General features: G+C 39.1%; 1 protein-coding gene across 5 annotated transcripts in view; it reads right to left on the bottom strand.

The window, feature by feature from the left end:
• Nucleotides 1-24,623, bottom strand: part of LOC133650827 (carbohydrate-responsive element-binding protein) — a 92,334-nt gene extending 67,711 nt beyond the window's left edge. For 3 of the 5 annotated variants that reach the window (XR_009826317.1, XM_062048504.1, XM_062048502.1), the window contains exons 1-5: nt 23,985-24,623; nt 7,129-7,235; nt 5,052-5,134; nt 4,864-4,965; nt 4,713-4,754 (exon numbers count right to left, since the gene is read on the bottom strand). Coding sequence is in view for 4 of the 5 variants with exons in the window: in XM_062048504.1 (XP_061904488.1) it covers nt 4,713-4,754; nt 4,864-4,965; nt 5,052-5,134; nt 7,129-7,235; nt 23,985-24,310 (660 nt within the window). In the remaining variant the exon portion in view is untranslated. Of the gene's footprint in view, nt 1-4; nt 182-4,712; nt 4,755-4,863; nt 4,966-5,051; nt 5,135-7,128; nt 7,236-23,984 lie in introns of those variants that run through there. The other 2 variants (XM_062048503.1, XM_062048505.1) reach the window with 2 other exon arrangements.
• Nucleotides 24,624-25,028: the final 405 nt, after the last annotated feature.

The raw sequence follows: 25,028 nt of genomic DNA, 5'->3' as shown, positions 1-25,028 counted from the left end.
ATACCTGATATGAAGTGTTCATTGCATATCCTTGTGTACATCGTAGGTTTCCATCGTTCACGACAATACGCCGCGATCCGAAGCTAAGATTTGGTTTATCGCCTCGTCTATTGCTACATCCAACAGCACAGCAGGTTTCCGGCATTTCCAAGCTCAAATAGCAGCAGATCAAACAAGAAAGCGTGTGTGAGTCGTTGACCGGCAGTGAACTGGTGACCGGCAAGATGGCCGCCAAGCTAATGTCACGTGGCTGATGACGTCAGCTGCAAAGCCTCTATTAGAGTAGGGGTGTCCAAACTTTTTCCAGCGAGGTCTGTATTTAGTAAAATTGAAGGATGTGGGGGTCACTTGGATACATTTTGTATGTTAAAGAGGCTAAAAGCAAAACAATGTATGTTATATGCTAAGCTAGCTGAAAAAAATATCCAAGTTAGCAATGTGTTATAGGTGACAAAGAAAATTAGTGTCTTTTAATAACTAGGGCTGTCAAAAATAAGTTAACTCATGCGATTAATCACAAAAATATTATTTTAATCGCTGTTAATCATGAAAAATAGTATTGCATCACGTACATACGCAGATTATTTACACAATTTATTTTGCTCTTTTACTTTCTATTTTAACAGTAAAATTGCATTTGTGACCAAATATTGGGGTCTTTTTTTAATTTAATTAATGTTTTTAAGTAAATGGAAATCATGCGAGCAAGTTAATACTACTAGCGACACTTATTAATGAAAAATCAAATGTGTGATTAATCTGATTTTCAAAATGTATTGTTTGACAGCATTGCTAATAACATATAGTAATAATGAATTCATTGAATTTTTATGATCTGCAGAGGGCCAATAAAAAACGAGCTGCGAGCCAAAATTGACCCCCGGGCCCCCGGAATTAGACAATAATTTGTGTATTATGGACACATGTTGTATTAATACGGCCACCAGGAGGTAAAGTGTCCTCTCTGGAGAGCTTTTGACCTTCACTACAATCACTTTCACTGGCAGCTTGTACAGCACCTTGCAAAGGTGTTCATCAAGTTAATTAATGTACATGTGAAATAAACTTTAAACACATAACACAGCGTGTAAACTAAATTGGTGAAGCAATCGGAGCGTAGAACTGCTTCCATTCTTTATTAGTTAGTTTCTGTGTATTTTATAAGTTTATGAAGTTGATCATTTAGTTTCTGTGTACTTCATCAGTTAGTTTCTGTGTATTTTATCGGTTAGTTTCCGTACTTAATCACTTAGTTTGTCTTAGACATGATGTCTCTTCTTCTGCTTCTTCTTCTTCCATTCTGATTGACTTCGAGGTGTAACCATTATTATTGTCCGGCCGGAAACGGCGCTCAGTTAAGGTTGGTGTCGCAATATTGTTGTCCGGGTAAAAATCGGGAGAAATTCGTAAGAATGGTGGCACTAAAATCCGGGACTCTCCCGGGAAAATTGGGAGGGTTGGTAGGTATGCGGACTGGAGCAGGAGGAGATGCAAAAAAGAAAACACAGAAGACAGAGGTGAATTTTGGAAGACAGAGAGCGACAACAACAACATAAAACAATAACAACAAAGAACTACACCAGAAAATACGATGTATACACATATTGTAAAAAAAAATTATAAAGAAAAACTAATTACTGAAGTAAATAGTAGTAACTTATTAATCAGTTTCCGTACATGTTCAGTAAGTTTCTGTGTACTTGATGAGTTAGTTTTTGTAATTAATCACTTAGCATCCCTGTACTTTATTAATTAGTTCCTGTATTTGATCTGTTAGTTTCCCTGTACTTGGTCAGTTAGTTCCCATGTACTTGATCAGTCAGTTTCCATGTACTTAAATGGTTAGTTTCCGTAAAGTTAGTTTCTTTGTATTTGGTAAGTTAGTTTCCGTACTTGATCCTTAAGTTGCTATACTTGATCAGTTAGTTTTCGTACACAAGCAGTTAGTTCCTGTGCCTGCTTAGTTAGTTTCCATGTACTTGATTAGTTAGTTTCTGTTCTTGATCAGTTAGTATCCCTGTACTTGCTCAGTTAGTTTCCGTACTTGATCAGTTAGTTTCCATGTACTTGATCAGTTAGTTTTCGTACTTGATCCTTTATTTGCTATACTTAATCAGTTAGTTTTCGTACACAAGCAGATAGTTCTTGTGTTTGCTTAGTTAGTTTCTGTGTACTTGATTAGTTACTTTCCGTTCTTGATCAGTTAGTATCCCTGTGCTTGCTCAGTTAGTTTCCGTACTTGATCAGTTAGTTTCTGTACTTAATCAGTTAAATTCCGTACTTTATCAGTTAGTTTCCGTAGTTTATCAGTTAATTTCCAAACTTAAACAGTTAGTTTCCATGTACTTGTTCTGTTAATTTTGACACTTGATCAGTTTCTGTGTATTTGGTAAGTTAGTTTCCGTACTTGATCCTTAAGTTGCTATACTTGATCAGTTAGTTTTCGTACACAAGCAGTTAGTTCCTGTGCCTGCTTAGTTAGTTTCCATGTACTTGATTAGTTAGTTTCTGTTCTTGATCAGTTAGTATCCCTGTACTTGCTCAGTTAGTTTCCGTACTTGATCAGTTAGTTTCCATGTACTTGATCAGTTAGTTTTCGTACTTGATCCTTTATTTGCTATACTTAATCAGTTAGTTTTCGTACACAAGCAGATAGTTCTTGTGTTTGCTTAGTTAGTTTCTGTGTACTTGATTAGTTAGTTTCCGTTCTTGATCAGTTAGTATCCCTGTGCTTGCTCAGTTAGTTTCCGTACTTGATCAGTTAGTTTCTGTACTTAATCAGTTAAATTCCGTACTTTATCAGTTAGTTTCCGTAGTTTATCAGTTAATTTCCAAACTTAAACAGTTAGTTTCCATGTACTTGTTCTGTTAATTTTGACACTTGATCAGTTTCTGTGTATTTGGTAAGTTAGTTTCCGTACTTGATCCTTTAGTTGCTATACTTGATCAGTTAGTTTTCGTACACAAGCAGTTAGTTTCTGTACTTGCTTAGTTAGTTTCTGTGTACTTGATTAGTTAGTTTCCGTTGTTGATCAGTTAGTATTCCTTTACTTGCTCAGTTAATTTCCAAACTTAAAAACAGTTAGTTTCCATGTACTTTATCAGTTAGTTTTCACAGTTAATCAGTTAGTTTCCATACTTGAGCAATTACTATCCATGCAAGTGTATGATTGTGAATTGAACGCAAATCTTCTGCTTCTTTCTCTTCTCATTTTTCGATTGCTTCTGCAAGTTGACGTCACTGCTGAACCTGCAGATCATTTTTGTCATAAAGCACTACGGGAAGTAGGTCAAATTTGATTAAATGACATTAAATTCTGCAGCTATTTCCTGCCAAATAGAGAAGGTCTCAAAATGTGCAGGGGGTTTATTATTACTGCTGGCAATCTACATGCACACTTGCCCACACGTTGGACCATGACGCAAGTCGTTAATGACTTCTTTTTTCCGTCAACGTTTTCTTCAGTTACCTGCATGGAACACTTGCTGAGAGATCATAATGTTAAAATATTTTGTATGGACAGTCACTTAATTTGTATGGATAATCAGACCTTTCAATATTTTGTATGAAGGGTCATATATTTCGTATGGACAATCACACGTTCCAATATTTTGTATGGTGTATGCATGATCATAAACTTTGCGTGGACTATCATACGTTGCAATATTTTGTGTGGACAATCATACATTTTGTATGGACTATCACATGTTCCAATATTTTGTATGGCCAATCAAACATTCCAATATTGAGGCAGAATACGCCTTAAACATCACAACTCTTTGCAACAATCACACTAAAAAGTCCCTGGAGAAACTAATAACCCTGCTATTATCAGGTTAGGGTTGCTGAAAGTAGGGATGTACAATATGAACATTTCATATCACAGTTACTGTGACCAAAATACCACGGTTATTATTATCATTCTATTGTTAAATTTGGTCGTTATACACACAATAAGATCTTTTAACCAAGTTATATTTAAAAGATTAACTAAAACAAATACAAACAGCATACTTTCCTGGCAGAAGAAACATAAAATATTGTCCTGGCTTCTTAAGACCCATTTTATTTTTATTTGAGTGTTTAAATATGTTTATATTATTTTCTTTTCATTTGTAAAGGTTCTAGTGTTGTTGGTTTTTTTTTTAATGAAGATGGAAAAACCGGCGTTGGGCACTCGCTTCCTATTTATGTAACATCACGCGTGTTCACTTCCTGTTGTAGACACTGCGTCACATTCCTAATCATATTTATAGATCTGTAATTCTGTGCTGAGAGCAGAGCTTTTAGGGTCAATGTACACAACTAAATACTTTAATTGTTCTGACAGTTATGTGTTTATTTTGTAGTACATTGTTTCCTAATGGGGAAATATGTTAATGGCTCTTGTTTTCATGTAAGCATGTAAGCTAACTGGTGAGTTAGCGCTGGCTTGCTTCTACAGTAAGTGAGTAGTATCACAAGTGTGCGAGTTGATCATCAATCACACAGTTTTACCATCATTTTCATTTAAAACGGTAATACTGTCAGGAGTTTATCGTTACATTCCAATTGAAAGTAAGATCAAAGTCCTAGTTTTTTTGATAACTTCAATAATTGTGCATTATTTTATGAGTAAAATGGACAATGTGTGATATTTGTCTTCTTCGTTGTATTGTATTGCTTTAGTAAGTTTACTTAAGGATGTGTACAGTAAAATAATTGGTCATACCTCTTGTAGGGTTGATAAAATGCCATCCTTCTCTCTCTGAAGCTGCAAGAAAAGAAAAAAGAAGAAAACTGCCATTAATCAACATACTATCAATATTTCAATCATGTACAAAAAAACTAGAGGTTAAAAATTTTAAAATAAAATTAAATACATGAAAGCGAACTCTCTTCTTGTAGTATATCCTCCACTTGTGGTACTCGTTGATGACGACCTCAATCCGCCGCTTCCAGTAACTGCCCTCGAGAACAATGGCCTGTTTGGATTGACCAATCATGTGTTAGCTCCGTACTTCCCATCATGCCTTAGGAGTAAAACAATAACACAAAACACTTCACTGACTTCAGGCTTTCTGTGCGCATCTGCTTCAGATCCTTCCAACGGGGTAACAAAACCACAAACTGGATTCTTCCTCTTCTCCACATCTGGCATAGCACACGTACAGTAGTATACAGTAGTGTACAGTCGTGTAAGGTAATGTACAGTAGTATACTTTTGTATACAGTAGTATACTGTAGCATACAGGACTGTACCGTCGTGTATAATAGTGTACTGTAGTAAACAGTAATATACTGTAGTATACTGCAGTATACAGTAGTTTAATGTAGTGTACAGTAGTATACTGTAGCATACAGTAGTGTACAGTTATGTATGGTAGCGTACTGTAGCAAACAGTAATATACTGTAGTATAATGTTGTATACAGCAGTATACATTAGTGTGCAGTCGGGTACAGTCGTGTACAGTAGTATATGCATAGTGTCCAGTAGTATACTACAGTATACAGTAGAGTACAGTTGTATACAGTAATATGCGGTAGTATAGTACAGTCCTGTACAATAGTATAAAGTCGAAGTATACGGTAGTATATGGTAGTAGGCAACTAAGTGTACAGTAGTATATACAGTAGTCATATACAGTAGTATACAGTCATACACAGTAATATACATACTATACAGTAATCTATGGTAGTATACAGTTGTTCACAGCAGGATACAGTAGTTTGCTGTCATATACAGGAGTATAAAGTATTGTAAGAAGTATAAAGTGTATATGTTGCTGTTCAGTAGTATAGTATACAGTAGTATAAAGTAGTATACGGTATACCGTAGTGTGTAGTATTGTACAGTAGTATACAGTAGCATAGAGCAATGTATAGGGATGGGTACCGCTCACATTTTAACCGATACGATACCAATTCCCGGTACCTGGGAATCTATACAGATACTCAACGGTACCAATTTTTGGTACTTTTGTTTTCATAAAAAACATTTTTGCAGTTCATTATGATATATGCTGTCGAGTTGTTGTATCTTGTTTTATCATCAAATTTCTGAGTCTCAGTTGCCGATACGACACTAAGTTGCTCGTCAAAGACGTTAGACGTTATGGCACTAGTTTAAAGTTTAGGGTGTGTTGTTAATTTCAGTCTTTGCTGTCTGTTGCGCCCTACTTACTTAATTCTGTAAGTATTGTTCTTATTATGCACATTATGATTGTAGTTTTCATTAACATAAATAAATAATGATAAATGGGTTATACTTGTATAGCGCTTTTCTACCTTCAAGGTACTCAAAGCGCTTTGACAGTATTTCCACATTCACTCATTCACACACATTCACACACTGATGGCGGGAGCTGCCATGCAAGGCGCTAACCAGCAGCCATCAGGAGCAAGGGTGAAGTGTCTTGCTCAAGGACACAACGGACGTGACTAGGTTGGTAGAAGGTGGGGATCGAACCAGGAACCCTCCGATTGCTGGCACGGCCACTCTACCAACTTCGCCACGCCGTCCCAGATTTCTTTATTTCTTTCTTTCTTTCTTTCTTTCTTTTAGTTTATTTCGAACATGAACACATTTACATCATAATACATCACACAATTTCATATCATTTCATTTACATCATGCCCGAAAAGGAGTAGGAAGAAGCAAAGCTTATTTAATCCTACCCCTTTCCCACTTCAAAGCATTTACAATTATATAAAATCATTTACTGACCTTTTTATATAATAAAATTAAAAAGTTAATATTGCTAATGCTTATCAGTAGCATGTCAATAGCAAAGTTATGTTAGCATCAAGCTAGGGCATTTTGGAAAAGTGGATTCTTCCTAGGTTATTTTGGAGCATTTTTGAGTTAATTTCTTTGTTGGCATTGAAACGTGCAGCATTACCTAGAGGTAGTTTAGGTGAGTCCACTCTCAATGCTGCTGGAGTGAAAGCCAAGTGCCGAAGTGCAGAGAGCCTGCCAAGTTGGAAAATGGGTGTGACGTCACGCACAAACGGGACCGTTGGGTTTTATGTGAATCGGTGCCTGTTAGGTACCGGCGGGATTTGGTCGGTGCCCAAAAAAGTACCGGATTCGGTACCCATCCCATGTATTGTGTAGTATGAAAGTATCGAAGTGTAGGAGACTCACACTGGATAAACCATGCTCTCCAGATTGCGTTGTTCAGGCGGATCTTATCCCTCCACAGCAAGCGCAGCCCTTTAAAAGATTTCCACTTGGGAGAAACTATTTTGGCACTGCAAGAACAAAAACAAAGACATTTCCCGCATATATGTCAAGTCTTAAAAGGAACAAATCCCCTCTTTGCTCTTAAGTTGCAAGATAAGAAAGAAGCAAATAGCGCCAAGAATTGATGACAGTGAAACACACACCTTTGTTGAAAAGCTTTCATGAGTTTGACTAATAGATGCCATCTTGCTCATTGAGCGTTGTGTTTCCTTGACTCCATCTTGGTTTCCAGGCTAGAGACAAGACCCCCTAATGCGAGACACTCAGTGTTGCTGGGAAGCCAAGCAGGTAAACACTCAGCAAAGTCCAGATAAAGATGCACTCCATGCAGGAGGACATTGACTCTAGTCTTAAAATATAATAATACACTATAACGCACTACTGATGATGATGATGACTACTCAAACTAATACATAATGTGTCAAATCCTACATCAAGAAAGAGTTAAGCCTGTTTGTAATATGTTGGTGATTGATGACTGTAAAAAATGACAACTGTAATAAAAACTCAATTAATTTAAGCTTATTGTTACAAGCATGGATGATAAGTGTTGTTTCACATCCTTATGTTAATCCATTACATAATATAAGACATAAGAGAAAGTATCAACAATTCAGCAAAAATCCATCTATCTTTTCTTAACTTAACATGTAATGGAGAATTTGTTTGAATAACATAACATGTATATTCTTATATAATTAACAACATGTACATTTTTAGCAAACTATACAATTAATATCATCCCTATTTTTGACACTGTAGAGTACAATTAAATAACATGTATTCTTCATTGTACTATGTATTTAACACAACATGCATAGTGTTATGACACTATGGAGCACAATTAACATAATATGTTTTTTCATTGGACCATATATTCAACAAATATATTATATATATTTTTCCAATTAACATAACAATGTGTAACACATGAAAAAAAACCATGGGGTCCATTTGCTGAACACAGCTCTTTTCTTATGGACCCGTGGAAAATTGTAGAAATTAAACAAACTAACAAAAAAAATTTCAAAAAAGCGCGCCACTATAAACAAAAATTAAATGTTGATAATAATAACAAATAAAAACACAAAGATTTGTCTTAATTAGGTAAATAATTTATTACACTAAACAATTACATGTCTTTACTATATATTTAACAAACATTATTTTAAATACTGACTCTTTTTTGACCCTCGGGCCATTCCGTAGAAAGGAAACATTTGACTGTTTTCACTATTTACTGATGAGCCACAAGCGGAAAATAGCGATCAGAAATCGACAAAGAAAAGGGTACATTATAGAAATACCAGGTCCAAAGACATGACAAGTAGTTCTCCTGACAAAACATAACAATTTATTTTTTTTATCCATGATCGCTGTGAGGCTTAACATTGGAGCAACAGCCTGCTGCCGAGATTGCATTCAAAGAGATTGGTTAAGTTTCGCTTCCGTGTTTGGATTAATTTAATGCATTAATCATAAAAAGGTAGACTGTTACTGTAACTGTTTTAGTCAGATGGCATCAAAGCTCAACAGAAAATAAAGACGGAGGGCAGAACTTTTTTTTTTTTTTTATCGGAGACTTTCATGCCGTCAAGACAGCGTCTCAAACCAATCACACACTTACAGTTTCAAAATTATGGCGCAACACGTTATATCCACTCTAAATACATAACACAATTGAAAACATTCTTACATTACGATCATGCTCTGTCATAGACGTTTTGTACTATTTGTTATGTTTCTATCTAAATAAATGCTAGTGCATCAATTGAGTAATAGGACAATTCCTGGCAGATTGAAAAAAAAGTGTATATTCTTGTTCTGATTGATAGTCCTCAACTACAGAAAGTTAAGCAGGCTGAATATTACATATTACTAGAGAAGGTTAAAACATTGTCATGCAGAAATACGAATACCAATAATGTGTATGTCGATGTGTATTCCAATTTCTCTTTCAATATGCTGATATACTGAGAAAATGCGTTCCAACATTAGCACAGCTAATTGCGGTTTCTGGCTAAATTGGCCCTAGTGTGTGAATGTGAGTGTGAATGTTGTCTGTCTATCTGTGTTGGCCCTGCGATGAGGTGGCGACTTGTCCAGGGTGTACCCCGCCTTCCGCCCGATTGTAGCTGAGATAGGCTCCAGCGCCCCCCGCGACCCCGAAGGGAATAAGCGGTAGGAAATGGATGGATGGATGGATGGTACTGTATGTGCATCAGGCACATATGGGGTGGTATTTGCTTAGAAAATGGATGGATGGATGGATTTGCTTGGCACAATATAATGCATTACATGTCATGATTTTCTACTTTGTGTATTGACATGGTAGTAGGCTATATGATTTATGCGTAACATGGTTTTTGCGTAACGTGGGTTGGCTCATAAAATTGCACTTTGCACTGAAAGATGGTGATGTACATACATGGAAGATAATATATAATGCAGTGCGTCGAGGTTGGATGCAACATGGAGTTATGCTGAACGAAATGTGGCCGTAATTTTACTGTTGGCCTTGACTTGCCATCAAAGTAGTAATGTGATATATAATATATTATATATTATTGTATATAATTTTTTCGATGGTGGTCAAACTAGACATTTTAGCAGGGTAAAGCCAACAATCTGTCTCAACTCCCAATAAAAATATTGCTGTGTAACTTTGAAAATACCTTTGGCTAATCGACATCAGTAAAATGTGGCATAATTACTGAGTAAACCATCTTGCATAATCCCCCAAAAACGGATTAACTCGCTGGAATATAAAGACAATACAACATACATCCATAAACGTGGATGCATATGCAAAAGTGCAATATATTTATCTGTACAGTAATCTATTTATTTATATCTGCACCTTATTGCTCTTTTATCCTGCACTACAACGAGCTAATGCAACAAAATGTTGTTCTTGTCTGTACTGTAAAGTTCAAATTTGAATGACAATACAAGGACGTCTAAGTCTAAGTCTAAGTCCTGCAAGAAGCAAAAACAAGAGAAATCTACAGCGTAGGACTTGACGATTGCCATTTGAAGTTCCTTGGAGTAGGATTCGGATTTGGCTGCATATCTGGCAACCTCAGTCATGGAGAGTGAGAGGGGACAACAGAATTTTGACCGTGATGGCAGTACCATTTCTGGCCATATCACTACATATGGCACCTTTAACTACTTAGTTATATACCTTAACTGTTTCCAAAGGGTGCCTGTAACATGGCAGTAAAATGGCTGGTCAAACAAAACATTGTCTTTGACCCACTGCCTGCAGAAGCTAGCTTTTTAATCAGCTAAACAGACTCAATACTTCTACAGTGACGTTTTAGTGAATTTACCCGAGGTATTTGTGAAACTGAAACAATACAAACAGAATGCCATTGTAAGTTAATAATACTAAAAATCACATTCATGAATGTGTTATCATATTGGTTAATGCTAACGACGCTAGTAATGTCATTACATTACCATAGCACATACAAATATACATGAAAACACTCCTACAGACATCACACATGGGACGGTTTAGTAAGTATAAACCATTTAGCTATACTTTCAATCTTATAAACGTTGCCTGGAGTGATGAATGAAGAATCCATGCGAGTAAATTTGCTATGGAAAGCTAGAAGACTGAACGGCACTTCTACTTCCGGTTGAACACATTTAATGGTAGGACACTGCAGAGCGAACTTGTCCAAAAGATGGCACCATAGTACAAACATAAAAAATCACCTTTTCAATGTATTTTCTTCCTTTTTTTAAATTTGTTTGCAATATGGCTACCAGCGAAGAAAAATCTATAAATTAGCAGCACCATTTTTTAAGCCACAGGGTTTTAAAGGGTGGCAACAAAGTAGCGGTTTATCGTTCGGAGGGTACGGTTTATTAGGGCTGTCAATGCAATTATCAATCAATCAATCAATGTTTACTTATATAGCCCTAAATCACGAGTGTCTCAAAGGGCTGCACAAGCCACAACGACATCCTCGGCTCAGATCTCACATCAGGGCAAGAAAAAACTCAACCCAGTGGGATAACAATGAGAAACCTTGGAGGGGACCGCAGATTTGGGACACCCCCCCGGGCGTCAATGGACGTCGAGTGGATCTAGCATAATATTGTGAGAGTCTACGCCATAGTGGATCTAACATAATAGTGAGTAATTAGTAGTGATTAATAGCAATGAAAATATTTAATTGCTATTAATTGCATTTTGTCCATAGTTAACTCAAAATTAATCACGATTAGTCGCAGAAAGATGTAATTTTTTAATCCAACTTTTTTTATTGGCATTTTCAAATACAGAAAAAAGTGCAAGTCGAAACAGTACAATTTTAAAGTCAGAAAATTCTTCACACCCTTTCCCTTAAAACCCAAATCCCCCACCCACCCTCCCACCCCACTCAGGTCACACTAACAAGGGACATATGGCACAATCATATAACAAGTAAGACAGCAAAGACAGACATTCTCACACACACACACACACACACACACACACACACACACACACACACACACACACACACACACACACACACACACACACACACACACACACACACACACACACAAACCAGACACAGACAAACAGGGTGAAAGGAGAGAAAGGGAAAAAATAAAATTAAAATTAAATTAAATTAAATTAAATTAAATTAAAATAATAATAATAAATAAATGGGAGATTATTCCTCATCTGCGTCTGGGGATAAATCAAGAGAGTTGACATACAGCAAAAAAGGACTCCATGAGCTTTTAAACGCTTGAGCCGAGCCTTTTAGCGAAAACCTAAGTTTTTCCAGTTTTAGATTGTAGAGAACCTCTCTAATCCAACGGCCGTGTGATGGGGGGCGAGCCAGCTTCCAATTAAACAAGATCAATCGCCTGGCCAGCATGGTCGTAAAAGCAACAGCGCGTTTTAATGATACCGGGCACATGTTTGGCATACGCCAAAAATGGCTGATAATGGGTTAGGGGGAAGTTTTGACCGTATGCTTTTCCGATTGTGTCAAAAATTTCCTCCCAAAAGGAACATAGTTTAGAGCAGGACCAGAACATATGGACATGATCGGCCGGAGATTGTTTGCATCTATTGCAGGTATTGCTAACAGTGGGGTAGATTTTGGATAGTTTTGAGTTAGTATAATGAATTTTATGGATTACTTTGCATTGGATGAGACTACGACGGGCACATATTGAGGAGGAGTGAACCAGTTTCAGGGCAGAGTCCCAGTGTTGATCGGATATGTTGGTATTAAGATCGCTCTCCCACGAAGCTCTTATCACTGATAGAGAGTTTGGAGCAACTGAACTTAAAGAGGTATATAACACAAGATACATTTTTTATGATTAGGGCTCAAAGATAACAATTTATCTATAAGAGTTTCCGGAGGACGATTTGGAAAGTGTGGGAACTGTTTCTTTACAAAGTCCCTCGCCTGAAAAAAACGAAAAAGGTGGGAGTTCGGCAAATCGTATTTGGAAGAGAGTTCAGTGAAGGATGAGAACACTCCGTCTGCATAGAGGTCTTTCACAGTGGTGATACCATGATCGTGCCAAGTCATGAATGCGGGGTCAGTACGGGAAGGTTTAAATAATTGTTTTTTAAGTAGCGGGGAAAGATGTACATTTTTGTCATTAATAAGTGTACCCTTGACAGGTCAATTTTAAAGTTTTTAATACAAAGACTGGACAATGTATTTGCTTTAATGAAATGTGTTTTTTTAAACATGCTTTTTGAAACAGCTCAACACGAAAAATATATAACGCGTTTTTAAAGACAATAAAACAAATACTTGCAGTGCATTGGTGTCTCGCCAGATATTCTATTTTGTAGTATTAAATAAATTGTATTCCTGCTTTAGGAGCACTTTCATTTAGAGGAGAGAAATTACACTTCCATGTTTCACACATTATTAACACAAAATGTGGATTTTTACGATCATGCTTTGATTGTCAGAGATGCTAGGTGATATTTTTTCTACATGATTAAAAGTTTCTGATATTCTGTACTTTACATGTTGTACAAGTTAGTAGTAGTAGCAGTAGTTTATTTTGGACATAAAGAAAAAATAACATTACAGTAAGGTACAGAAACAGAAACAAATATTTCACAATGAAAACACATACAAAATGAAAACTATACAAAATGGTTAGGTTTTTTTTTATATCCAAAAAGGAGTGGTAAGAAGTGAAACATATTTACTCCCACCTTATTTTATTAATCAAATAACTAGCTTTCTTATCATCATTATTATTATATACAATGATAAATCATCTCCCAGCCGTCCCCTACTAATGGGATATTGCACCTCTGCGCCTTCTTGTCCCATCGCCTGTCCCCAAGTATGAAATTAGCAATCCAGAACTTCTTGCCATTGCACTAGCCCTGCAGAGGTGGAGGCATTGGCTGGAGGGCACCAGCCACCCATTCGTGGTTTACACTGACCATGAAAACCTGGCCTACATCTGTTCTGCACACCGACACAACCCTCGCCAGGCACGTCTGGCGTTATTCCTCACCTGCTTTAAATTCACCATCACTTTCTGCCCAGGATCCTGCAACAAGAACCAAAGGCTTTGTCCAAAATGTGCTCTCCATTGACTGAATAGTCTTTTGTAGCACCCATCATCCTCAGAATGTTGGTGTCTTTAGTGGGAGGTGGAGAAGCGTGTGACAGACGCATGCAAGGATGTTCCCCCAGATCTACCTTCCAGTTTTTTTTGACTGGGCACACAGTTCAAGGGTCCCTGGAAGCTGGTACTAGGAGGCACCAAGGGCAGCAGCTTCTGGCAATATGTGGTTAAGACGTGCCCCAATTTAAGTGCTTGGCTGCTGCTGACTAGTTGTCAGAGTGTTTATCCTGCAGTCGCGACCACATCAGTCAGTGTGTTCTTTGCAACCCCTCGCTGTTCAAGCTAGGTTGGGCCCAGTTCTATTTGGTATGTGTTTTTCTTTTTGCTAATGCCTTTTAGATCGTTCATGCTCACGAGTAGCACTCACCGCTCGTGGTTCCTCCCAGCAGCTCACTTAGTTGTTTTTGTAGCCTTTTTTCACTATTTTTGTCTAGTAATTGCTGTGCACTTTTGGTTCCCTCTTCTTCGCCGCTATTCTTGTGTTTTTGTGGATTTTTCCATCAAATCTTTTTGTTGTAACTTCCTCTGTGTTGTCGCCATCTCTCCATTCAGAGTTCTTACCAATACAACACCGTAACAGTTACGTGTAAGTGAAAATCATATGCCTTTCCTTTTTTTGTTGAGTGTAGTGATTATTGATTTGGCATACTAGCGTTTTGTTAAATAAAATGTAGCAACAATGATGAGATCAGCAGCATCGGCTCCTGGGCCTAATGGTGTCCCATACAAGCTCTATAAGAACGCCCTGGATGTTCTACACTTTCTTTGGAGGCTCATGAGGATAGTGTGGTGGAAGGAAATAATACCCAAGGCATGGCGAAGAGATGGTGGTGTGCTAATTCCAAAAGAAAAGGATGCAACTGACATAAGTCAATTCCGGTCAATCTCCCTCCTCAATGTTGAGGGAAAAATATTTTTCAGAATAATAGCACAGAGGCTGTCCACATACCTGGTAAGGAATAAGTACATTGATACATCTGTACAGAAAGCAGGGATTCCTGGATTCTCTGGTTGCCTGGAGCATACTAATAAATGATAAATAAATAATGATAAATGGGTTATACTTGTATAGCGCTTTTCTACCTTCAAGGTACTCAAAGCGCTTTGACAGTATTTCCACATTTACCCATTCACACACACATTCACACACTGATGGCGGGAGCTGCCATGCAAGGCGCTAACCAGCAGCCATCAGGAGCAAGGGTGAAGTGTCTTGCCCAAGGACACAACGGACGTGACTAGGAAGGTTGAAGGTGGGGATTGAACCCCAGTAACCAGAAACACTCCGATTGCTGACACGATCACTCTACCAACTTCGCCACGCCGTGATTTGGTACCAGATCCAAGCAGCTAGGAAGGAAAAAAGAGATCTCCATGTCATATTCCTCAACTTAGCCAATGCCTTTGGCTCAGTTCCACATGAACTCCTGTGGGAATCCTTCAACTTTTTCCATGTACCAGAATCCATCACTACACTGGTAAAGGCCTACATCCAAGACCTTCAACTGGGCTTCACAACACCTGACTTAACTACAACATGGCAACGGCTGGACGTAGGCATAATGGCAGGCTGTACAATCTCACCTCTGGCCTTCACTATGGCCATGGAATTCATCACCAGGGCCTCGAGGTGGGTGGTGGGCGGGGAGCGAACTAAGACCGGGCTCCGTCTTCCACCTGTCAGAGCGTTCATGGACGATATGACTACACAGACCACAACTGCAGCATGCACCAGGCGTCTACTTGCAAAACTGCAGGAGAAAATCAAGTGGGCCCGGATGAAAATCAAGCCAAGCAAATCTCGAAGCATCTCTATAGTCAAGGGACAGCTTAAAGATGTGAAGTTCTGCATTGGAGATGACCCAATACCAACAGTGTCTGAGCAACCTGTCAAAAGCCTTGGCAGATGGTACAGTGCAAGCCTCAAGGATGAAGATCAAGTGCAACAGTTACAGCAGGACATCGCCAACGGGCTGGAGAGGATCAACAAGACTCTACTGCCTGGGAAGCTCAAGCTTTGATGCCTACAGTTTGGTCTTCTCCCACAGGTAATGTGGCCAATTACCATGTATTAGGTACCACTAAAAAGTGTGGAGAAAATGGAGCGAACCATTACGTCATATGTGAAGAAATGGCTTGGTGTCCCGTGATATCTAAGCAACATCGGTTTTTACGGCAAAGGGGTCCTTGAACTGCCCCTCACAAGTCTAACAGAGGAGTACAAGTGCTCAAAACTGTCAGCAATGCTGCACCTCCCGTACTAACTGGATGGAAATGGACATCATCCAATGCTGTGGAGCAAGCTACATCTGCCCTGAGACACCAAGACATCGTGGGACATATCCAGCATGGAAGAGGAGGCTTTGGCCTGGCAGCGAGCAAACCATCTTGGCGCAAGGCAACAACATCTGAGCGGAGGAAGCTGGTGGTCGAGGAGGTGCGCAGGCAGGAGGAGACTGCGAGAAGTACAAAGGCTGTCTCTCTTGCTAGACAGGGGCAATGGATGCGGTGGGAAGGCCTGGAGAGGAGAAAGATCAGCTGGAGTGAACTATGGCAGATGGAAGCAAGCAAAATCAGCTTCATCATACGATCTGTATATGACGTGCTTCCATCACCAAAAAAACCTACATCAGTGGTATGGGGAGGATCCAACCTGCCCCCTCTGCCCAGCTCCAGCGACTTTCAGGCACATCCTGTCTGGTTGCAAAACCAGCCTCACACAAGGCCGCTATACCTGGAGGCACAACTTGATTGAGTTCTATGATATACACAGATCTTTGTGAAGGGGACCAGAGTACCATGTCTGGCCTAAGGCTGGTGGTAGCAATCTCAGGTGGAAAGATGAGTTGCTGGCCAACATCTACGAGCATCTTCCAGTCCCGGGCCATGGGTAGGTGTTCAGTTTCTGGCTTCGTTCTTTGGCTTTTCCTGTCCCTCCCGGATAAATGTTGTTTTTATTGGATTGCCTGGTCTTGGGGGTAAGGAATTGGTTGCATATCTCTTGGTCTCAAGTGCTGCAGCCAGGCTCTTGAGGAAGTCCTCAAGAGCCAGCAACTCATCTTTTCACCTGAGATTGCTACCACCAGCCTTAGGCCAGACATGGTACTCTGGTCCCCTTCACAAAGATGTGTGTATATCATAGAACTCACTGTCCCATGGGAAAAGTCGGTTGAGGAGGCCTATGAACGCAAGAAACGGCGATACACAGAGCTGGCAGCAGACGCAACTCAAAATGGCTGGAATGCGAAGGTTTGTCCAGTTGAAGTGGGATGCAGAGGATTTGTGGCATCTTCCACCATCAGATTGCTGAAGGAACTTGGAATTCACGGACAGGCTCTGCGGCAGATTATCAGGAAAAAAATCCCCGTGAAGGGAGACAACACTTCAACATGTTGAGCCAACCAGCAGTCCCAACTCCACGTTGAGTGCAAGGTACATCAACTTGTAGCTGAATGCATGATGGAAAGTGTTTGAAAATTAACATGTCATCGTTGTTCTGTCAAACGTTCTTATAGTTACACTTATGTGTTACATAAAGTTACTTGTTATTGGGCGCTATCGATGAGCGCGAGGGAGGAGTGTGTGCTCACAACATATACTGCAATATGTAATTCTGTTTATGTGTTTTGTGCTGTTAATGACCGCTGCTACTTTACGTTCCTTTTAAAACTTAGTGATAAAAACAGATCCTAGCAGAAACACTGCAACGTGTCACTATGTGTGTGTCAGTCAGATGATTATAATAATAATAATTAGCATCTTATAAAAATAATAATACATTTTATTTTCACTTATTTACAGTGGGCATGCAGCCCACTCTGTAAGTTGGATGCCACAGTTACAGTACATCATCATCTACCAACATCACACATACAATACTTCCAGAAGCAGCTGCTTCTGCTCCTTCGTCAAAAATGGCAAAAGACCTCACTGCAGCGCTAACATATTTCATTGCCAAACTTTGAGAGGTGTTCTCTGATGTGTGTAAGACTAGATCTCTCATATATCAACACTAGTGTTGTATACTAGGACAAAAAGAGCAGTTACATCTTCTGGCCATCATGTGCTTTCACATTTTTACATTTATTTATTTTTATTTATGTAATTTACTTTCTGCCATATTACTCTGTTATTAATGCTTATGTTGCTTCTCATATGCACATTTATTTTCTACATGTAACAGTTATCTACAATAATGTTTCTTCTACAAAGTATATAATTGTGAATGTGTTATTTGTTTTTTAAATAAAACTTAGTTAAACGATTTCAGTATAAGTACTATTTGAACACATTTAAAAATACCGCGAGAATAATGATAACCGTGATAATTTTGTTCACAATAACCGTGATAAGAAATGTTCATACTGTGACATCCTATAACAGACAATTGTAACGTAATTGTTTCGTCAAATAAATTGATAAAAACACTCCGACATGACTTTTCTTACATTTTCAACCGTTTAAGTAGACATTGCATAATTAACAATAATTGTAGCACCCCCCCCCCCCCCCCCAAAAGGGAGAAGCAGTAGGAAATGGATGGATGGATGGTATAAACAACATGGGCGCAGCCATTTTGGAAGCGTGTGGCAAAAGTTGACCGACAACGAAAACAGCCGAGTTGTTACGAGATTTTGCGAGAGATACACTATATGTATGTATATATATATATATATATATATATATATATATATATATATATATATATATATATATATATATATATATATATATATATATATATATATATATATATATATATATATATATATATATATATATATATACATATACGTACACGTTTGTATATATATATATATATATGTATGCATCATGCAGTGTATTTGCCCGGTTCCGGTTTGCTGTGAGTGACTGCTCGCTAACTGCTCGCTGTTGCGAAAAAGATAAGTATCGTTCTATCTGTGTGCTTCTAAATGTTTTACAGCTTTCTTTACTACTCCCCAAACATACTTCGTCGTCTTATTTAACTAGCAAATCACCCGATCTCTGTCTCGCCACTCTTCTCTCAGCTAGCTAGCTGCTAAGCTAACGAAGCTAGCGCGAAGAAATGCGGCGTCGGTCTGAAGGAATCTGCTCCTACACGTCGCGACCACTTCCCTGAAGACAGCAAGAACTTGACTCGGTGAAAGAAATACCGTGCTCTTCGTGCACCGTTCTCATGGATAGGTTGACTCTGCTAGAGGGCGCGCAACTAAACTTGAGGTTTTCCATCAAGCATGGAGTGATAGTTTAATAATTTATAAACGCATGCTTACCTTAACTAAAGCTAAATACTACTCAAATCTCATCTGCCTCAACAAAAACGATCATAAATATTTGTTCAGTACAGTAGCATTGCTAACCCAACAAGGGACTCCTCCCAGTAGCTCCACCAACTCGGCAGATGACTTTATGAATTTCTTTAATAAGAAAATTGAACTCATTAGAAAGGAGATTATAGACAACGAATCCTAGCTACAACTGGGTTTTATCAACACAGATACTAATATATACACGACAGATATTGCCCTCCAAAATAGTCTCTCTCTTTTTGATGAAATAACATTAGAGGAACTCCTACGGCGTGTAAATGGGATAAAACAAACAACATATTTACTTGACCCACTTCCTGGGAAACTTATCAAGGAACTGTTTGTAATATTAGGACTATCAGTGCTAAATATTATAAACTTATCACTTTCCTCTGGCACTGTTCCCCTTCAAAAAAGCGGTTATTCATCCTCTGCTCAAAAGACCTAACCTCGATCCTGACCTCATGGTAAACTACTGGACGGTGTCCCACCTTCCGTTTATTTCGAAAATCCTCAAAAAAATTGTTGCACAGCAGCTAAATGAACACTTATCCATGTTGCTGCTTCTTGATCTTAGCGCTGCTTTCGATACCGTCGATCATAATATTTTATTAAAGAGTATCAAAACACGTATTGGTATGTCAGACTTAGCTTTGTCTTGGTTTAACTTCTATCTTACTGACAGGATGCAGTGCGTCTCCCATAACAATGTGACCTCGGAGTATGTTAAGGTAACGTGTGGAGTTCCCCAGGGTTCGGTTCTTGGCCCTGCACTCTTCAGCATCTACATCAGACCTGGGCATTCTGCGGCCCGCGGGCCGCATCCGGCCCTTTGTGCGTCCCTGTCCGGCCCGCGTGAGGCCAATTATAAATTACAAAATAAATTTAAAAAAGTATCTATGTCGAGTGTGCAATACAACGGTGCTGCTTTTGTTTTGAAAATCGTTATTTGTATTACTTCCGTGTGGACGTATGCGTGATTGTGAGTGAATGTGAACAACTGCAATTACAAAATAAAGTTGAAAAAACATCTATGTCCTGCGCGCAATACAACTGTGCTGCTTTTATTTTGAAAAGTATTATTTATGGGCGTGTGTCCGTGTGTAACCTGCGAGTGAAGGTGCACATGCAGCGACAAGTGATGCACGGTTTACACCCGAGACGCCAAAAAGAGAAAAGTTGATGAGGAATGCCGTGTTTTCAACAACACATGAACTGCAAAGCAACGTCCCCTCACCTAAGGTGCGTGCCTGCGCATTTGCGAACTGCTCAAGTGTCTGCTGCGCGCAGCAAGTATATGCCGCGCACCAAATGAAATCCCATCTGAATTATAAACAAAATAAACATATTTATTCTATGTAATTTTGCAATGCAACTTTGAGTGACAGTGACAACAAGCGGCCCTAATGGTGTTCGTCAACACCGTTCAATTGAACACCGTTCAATTATTGTAACGTCTATCGAGATGCTTCGAGGACAGGAATTATATCGATCACTTTATTGAACAAAACTGTTTATATTCGGACATAACCACACCAAAAACATGAGTAAAACAATTCAATCTCGAAAAACTAGTCATTTTCTGCCGTACAAACCAGGCCAAAACCAACTTGTCATCTGTCACCAACACGCATAGCACTAAACCACTGGTGCGTTTAAGGCCACACAAAAAGTCGGACAACTCAAACACCACACAAAGTTACACTATGACTCCTCAGTCATACGTGTGCTTATTTTACTGTCATTTATTATTAATGTTAATTTATATATATTAGTCATGGAATGCTGTTACACACACTATGTTGAAGTATTACTATTATTATTATTATTATTTATCTTACGGTATATATCAAAAATAATATTGAGCAAAATTTAATTGAAATATTGTCGATGTGGCCCTCCGGCAGTGCTCGGGTAGCTCATGCGGCCCCCGGTAAAAATTAATTGCCCACCCCTGATCTACATGCTGCCGCTAGGTGACATCATACGCAAATACGGTGTTAGCTGACCAACACGCCAGATTGTAGTCAGCTGGAGGCGTGTCTTAATGAAATTAAACAATGGATGTCCGCTAACTTTTTGCAACTCAACGCTAAGAAAACGGAAATGCTGATTATCAGTCCTGCTAGACACCGACACCTATTTAATAATACCACCTTAACATTTGACAACCAAACATTACACAAGGCGACTCAGTAAAGAATTTGGGTATTATCTTCGACCCAACTCTCTCGTTTGAGTCACACATTAAGAGTGTTACTAAAACAGCCTTCTTTCATCTCCGTAATATCGCTCAAATGTGTTGCATTTTGTCCACTAGCGACGCTGAGATCATTATTCATGCGTTTTTTATGTCTCTTCTCGATTACTGTATTATTTTCTGGTCTCCCTATGTCTAGCATTAAAAGATTACAGTTGGTACAAAATGCAGCTGCTAGACTTTTGACAAGAACAATAAAGTTTGATCATATTACGCCTATACTGGCTCACCTGCACTGGCTTCCTGTGCACTTAAGATGTGACTTTAATGTTTTACTACTTACGTATAAAATACTACACGGTCTAGCTCCAGCCTATCTTGCCGATTGTATTGTACCATATGTCCCGGCAAGAAATCTGCGTTTAAAGAACTCCGGCTTATTAGTGATTCCCAGAGCCAAAAAAAAGTCTGCGTGCTATAGAGTGTTTTCTATTCGGGCTCCAGTACTCTGGAGTGCCCTCCCGGTAACAGTTAGAGATGCTACCTCAGTAGAAGCATTTAAGTCCCATCTTAAAACTCAGTTGTATACTCTAGCCTTTAAATAGACCCCCCTTTCAGACCAGTTGAGCTGCCGTTTCTTTTCTGCTCTGCCCCTTCGTGGAGATGGGGGGCACAGATTTGGTGACCACTGATGAATCGCTAGCTGTCCAAAGCCAGGACCCAGGGTGGACCACTCATCTGTGCATCAGTTGGGGACGTCTCTGCGCTGCTGGCCTGTCTCAGCTCAAGATGATCTCCTGCTGGCCCCACTATGGACTGGATTCTCACACTATTAACTAGATCGATCCACTATGGACTGGACTCTCACACTATTAACTAGATCGATCCACTATGGACTGGACTCTCACTATATTATGCTAGATCCACTCAACGTCCATTGCACCGGTTGTCCAGGGGGGTGACGGCACATCTGTGATCCCCTCCAAGGTTTCTCATTGTTATTACATTGGGTTGAGTTTTTTGTTGCCCTGATTTGGGATCTTGTGGCTTGTGCAGCCCTTTGAGACACTCGTGATTTAGGGCTATATAAGTAAACAGTGATTGATTGATTGATTGATTGATTGATTGATGTATGTGCCTGCTTTGGAGCCCCTGCCTCAAAAGAAAATAATGTTTGCCTTGGTGCCCTAAAATATGAGCCCTCCTTTAAGGCAACACTTAAAAAGTAAAAATTTGAGGCCTGTGATAGTCATGAAATATGTTGCAGATTTGCAGCGTGACCAAGTCGCACCGACCTCAATCTCTTGGCTTCCATCTGCTCCAAAAATTCACCCTCTTCTTTGTGCTGGCTTCTATAAGCAGCAGTTCAGCCTCAGAATTTTCAGCTTCAAAAAGATAGTGTGGTTATCCACATTTGTCCAAGAATAGTCATCTTTGTTGTCTATTACCAAGTCTTACAACACACTTGCATTTCTGGGAGTAGGAACACACATCTATTCACAGAAGTTGGAAGTGCGCTGCTATGGAAACGGAAATTAATGTGCCAGGAAAGAAAGTCCCAGTATTGATAAAAAAAAATTACCAAAATACGGTAAATATTGTACATATTACATATTGTTATTAACGTTTCTGTTACTACACTATATTTATACTTGCAGTGTGTGTATAGAACCTTGATGGAGGGTTTGACATTTTTAGATGGCTTTGAAGGCTATAACAGTTAGTCCTATTAGCCGCATCTTGCAAGCATTTTTTTAATCATGTTTAAAATCCCCGCGCCTCTCAAAAAAAAGGTGTTCTCGTCTCTCATAATGATTGATATGTAAAATTCCAAAAAAGTGCAGTTTACCTTTAAGTTTTAGATTGCACTTCGCACCTGTTGTTAATGTAATTGTTGCAAACTGGGTGAAAAGCACAGGTTGAAAAATCTGCTACAGTCTGAGCACTAAATCCATATTATGTTAATTATCTGCTGTTTCTCTATGTACAAAACTGGTGTGTTATCATAAAATGATATTAAGATGATGCAAATCAAAACTTGGATGTAAAATATGAAATAGTTTACTGCAAGAATCTTTTTTCATGCTCCAGAGAGTAGATTTTTTTCGTTAGCTTTCTTCAGGGATTTTTTCAAGCATGGTTATTAGATCCCGTGATGAAGAATTTGGGCAATTTACATTGATGTTTATGTACTGTGTTTCATTTATATTTAATTTATTTATCTTGTTTTTTTCCTTGTTCTTGTTACCTTTTTGTATTTAGAATTATATAATCAAATAATACAAATAATGTGATATAATGTTGCGTTTGATGGCAGAATTTGGAGGTAAAGGATGATTCGCCCAGGGCATAAATATAGCCAGGACTGCCTCTGCCTCTAGTAATAAAGTTATTTTTGATGCATGTACTTCCTCATGACACAACATGCACCTGCAAATACAGTGTGTTGTTATATACTGTAGATAAGACTAAAATGAAGTGTATAATTTCTGACGAAAATACCCCATATTATAGTATTGTATGTTTAGGAGCGAATGCTGCAATAAATTGTTATTAGCACATGGACACAATATGACCACATTCTTATAAAGGTAATAACATGAGCGACTCACCTGTAGGCCAGAGACATGCACTCGAACAGGCGGGTGAGTGTTGGGTCGATACTCAGGCTGCCGGTCCTGTACGGTCCATATCGGTACGTCTGGCACCAGGTCCGGTTCACCGTGTCGAAGTCGTAGCGGGAACACCTTCTGCCTCTCCGCTCGCTGTGCGGTGAGGACACCATGAAGTGGCCGCTGTGTATAACCTGCTTGTAGGGGTAAGATCCGTAAGCCAGCCCGCTGACTGCCGTCCAACAATGTTCCACTTCCGGTTCTGATTCAGAAGAGTCGTGGAGATCGCTCCCTCCTAGTGGACCGAGTGTGCCTTTGGCCGCCATTTCAGCCTACTTGGTCAACAGTAAAACAAACCTGCTCGTACTTCTGGTAACTGTGTGCAGTAGTTGAAGTATTTACAGTATTTGCAGTACGTATGTGGTGACCAAAAGGTGGGACGTGTTCTGATCTTATAGCTGCAAATCTTCCACCTACCTTGTCCATGTGTGAGTGATGTTGTGCAAGAGCATTCTAGCAACTTCCATGGTGTTAAAGTCCTCAACAACCTGACTGCTAATTATTAATAGGAACTAACATCCAGGGCCAGAGCAGGGGGGCGTGACGAGGGGCAGAGCTGGGACCTCCAGTGTGGAGAGAAGTGTCTTTTAATGCATTCAAACAAAAGTGATTTGTAACCATCCATCCACCCATTTGTTACCGCTTGTCCCTCTCGGGGCCTATCCCAGCTGCACTATCTGTTTTTTTAATAATCTAATCTATTTATACAACTTTCTTTACAAATTATTTTGTTGTGGTACTCATTGGGTTAAATTTAGTACCTTAGGTTCTTCTTTCATGCCAGCTCATGTCAATCAATCAATCAATCAAAGTATATTTAAATAACCCTTAATCACAAGTGTCTCAAAGGGCTGCACAAGCCACAACGACATCATCGGCTTAGATCCAACATCAGGCCAAGAAAAAACTCAACCCAAAGGGAACAATGAGAAACCTTGAAAGGGACCGCAAATTTGGGAACCCCCTCTCCCCGGGTGACCGGTG

Source organism: Entelurus aequoreus, linkage group LG05, assembly GCF_033978785.1.
Source record: "Entelurus aequoreus isolate RoL-2023_Sb linkage group LG05, RoL_Eaeq_v1.1, whole genome shotgun sequence".
Lineage (NCBI taxonomy): Eukaryota > Metazoa > Chordata > Actinopteri > Syngnathiformes > Syngnathidae > Entelurus > Entelurus aequoreus.
Note: the sequence above shows the minus strand (reverse complement) of the source record. Positions and strands in the feature narration are given on the sequence as shown.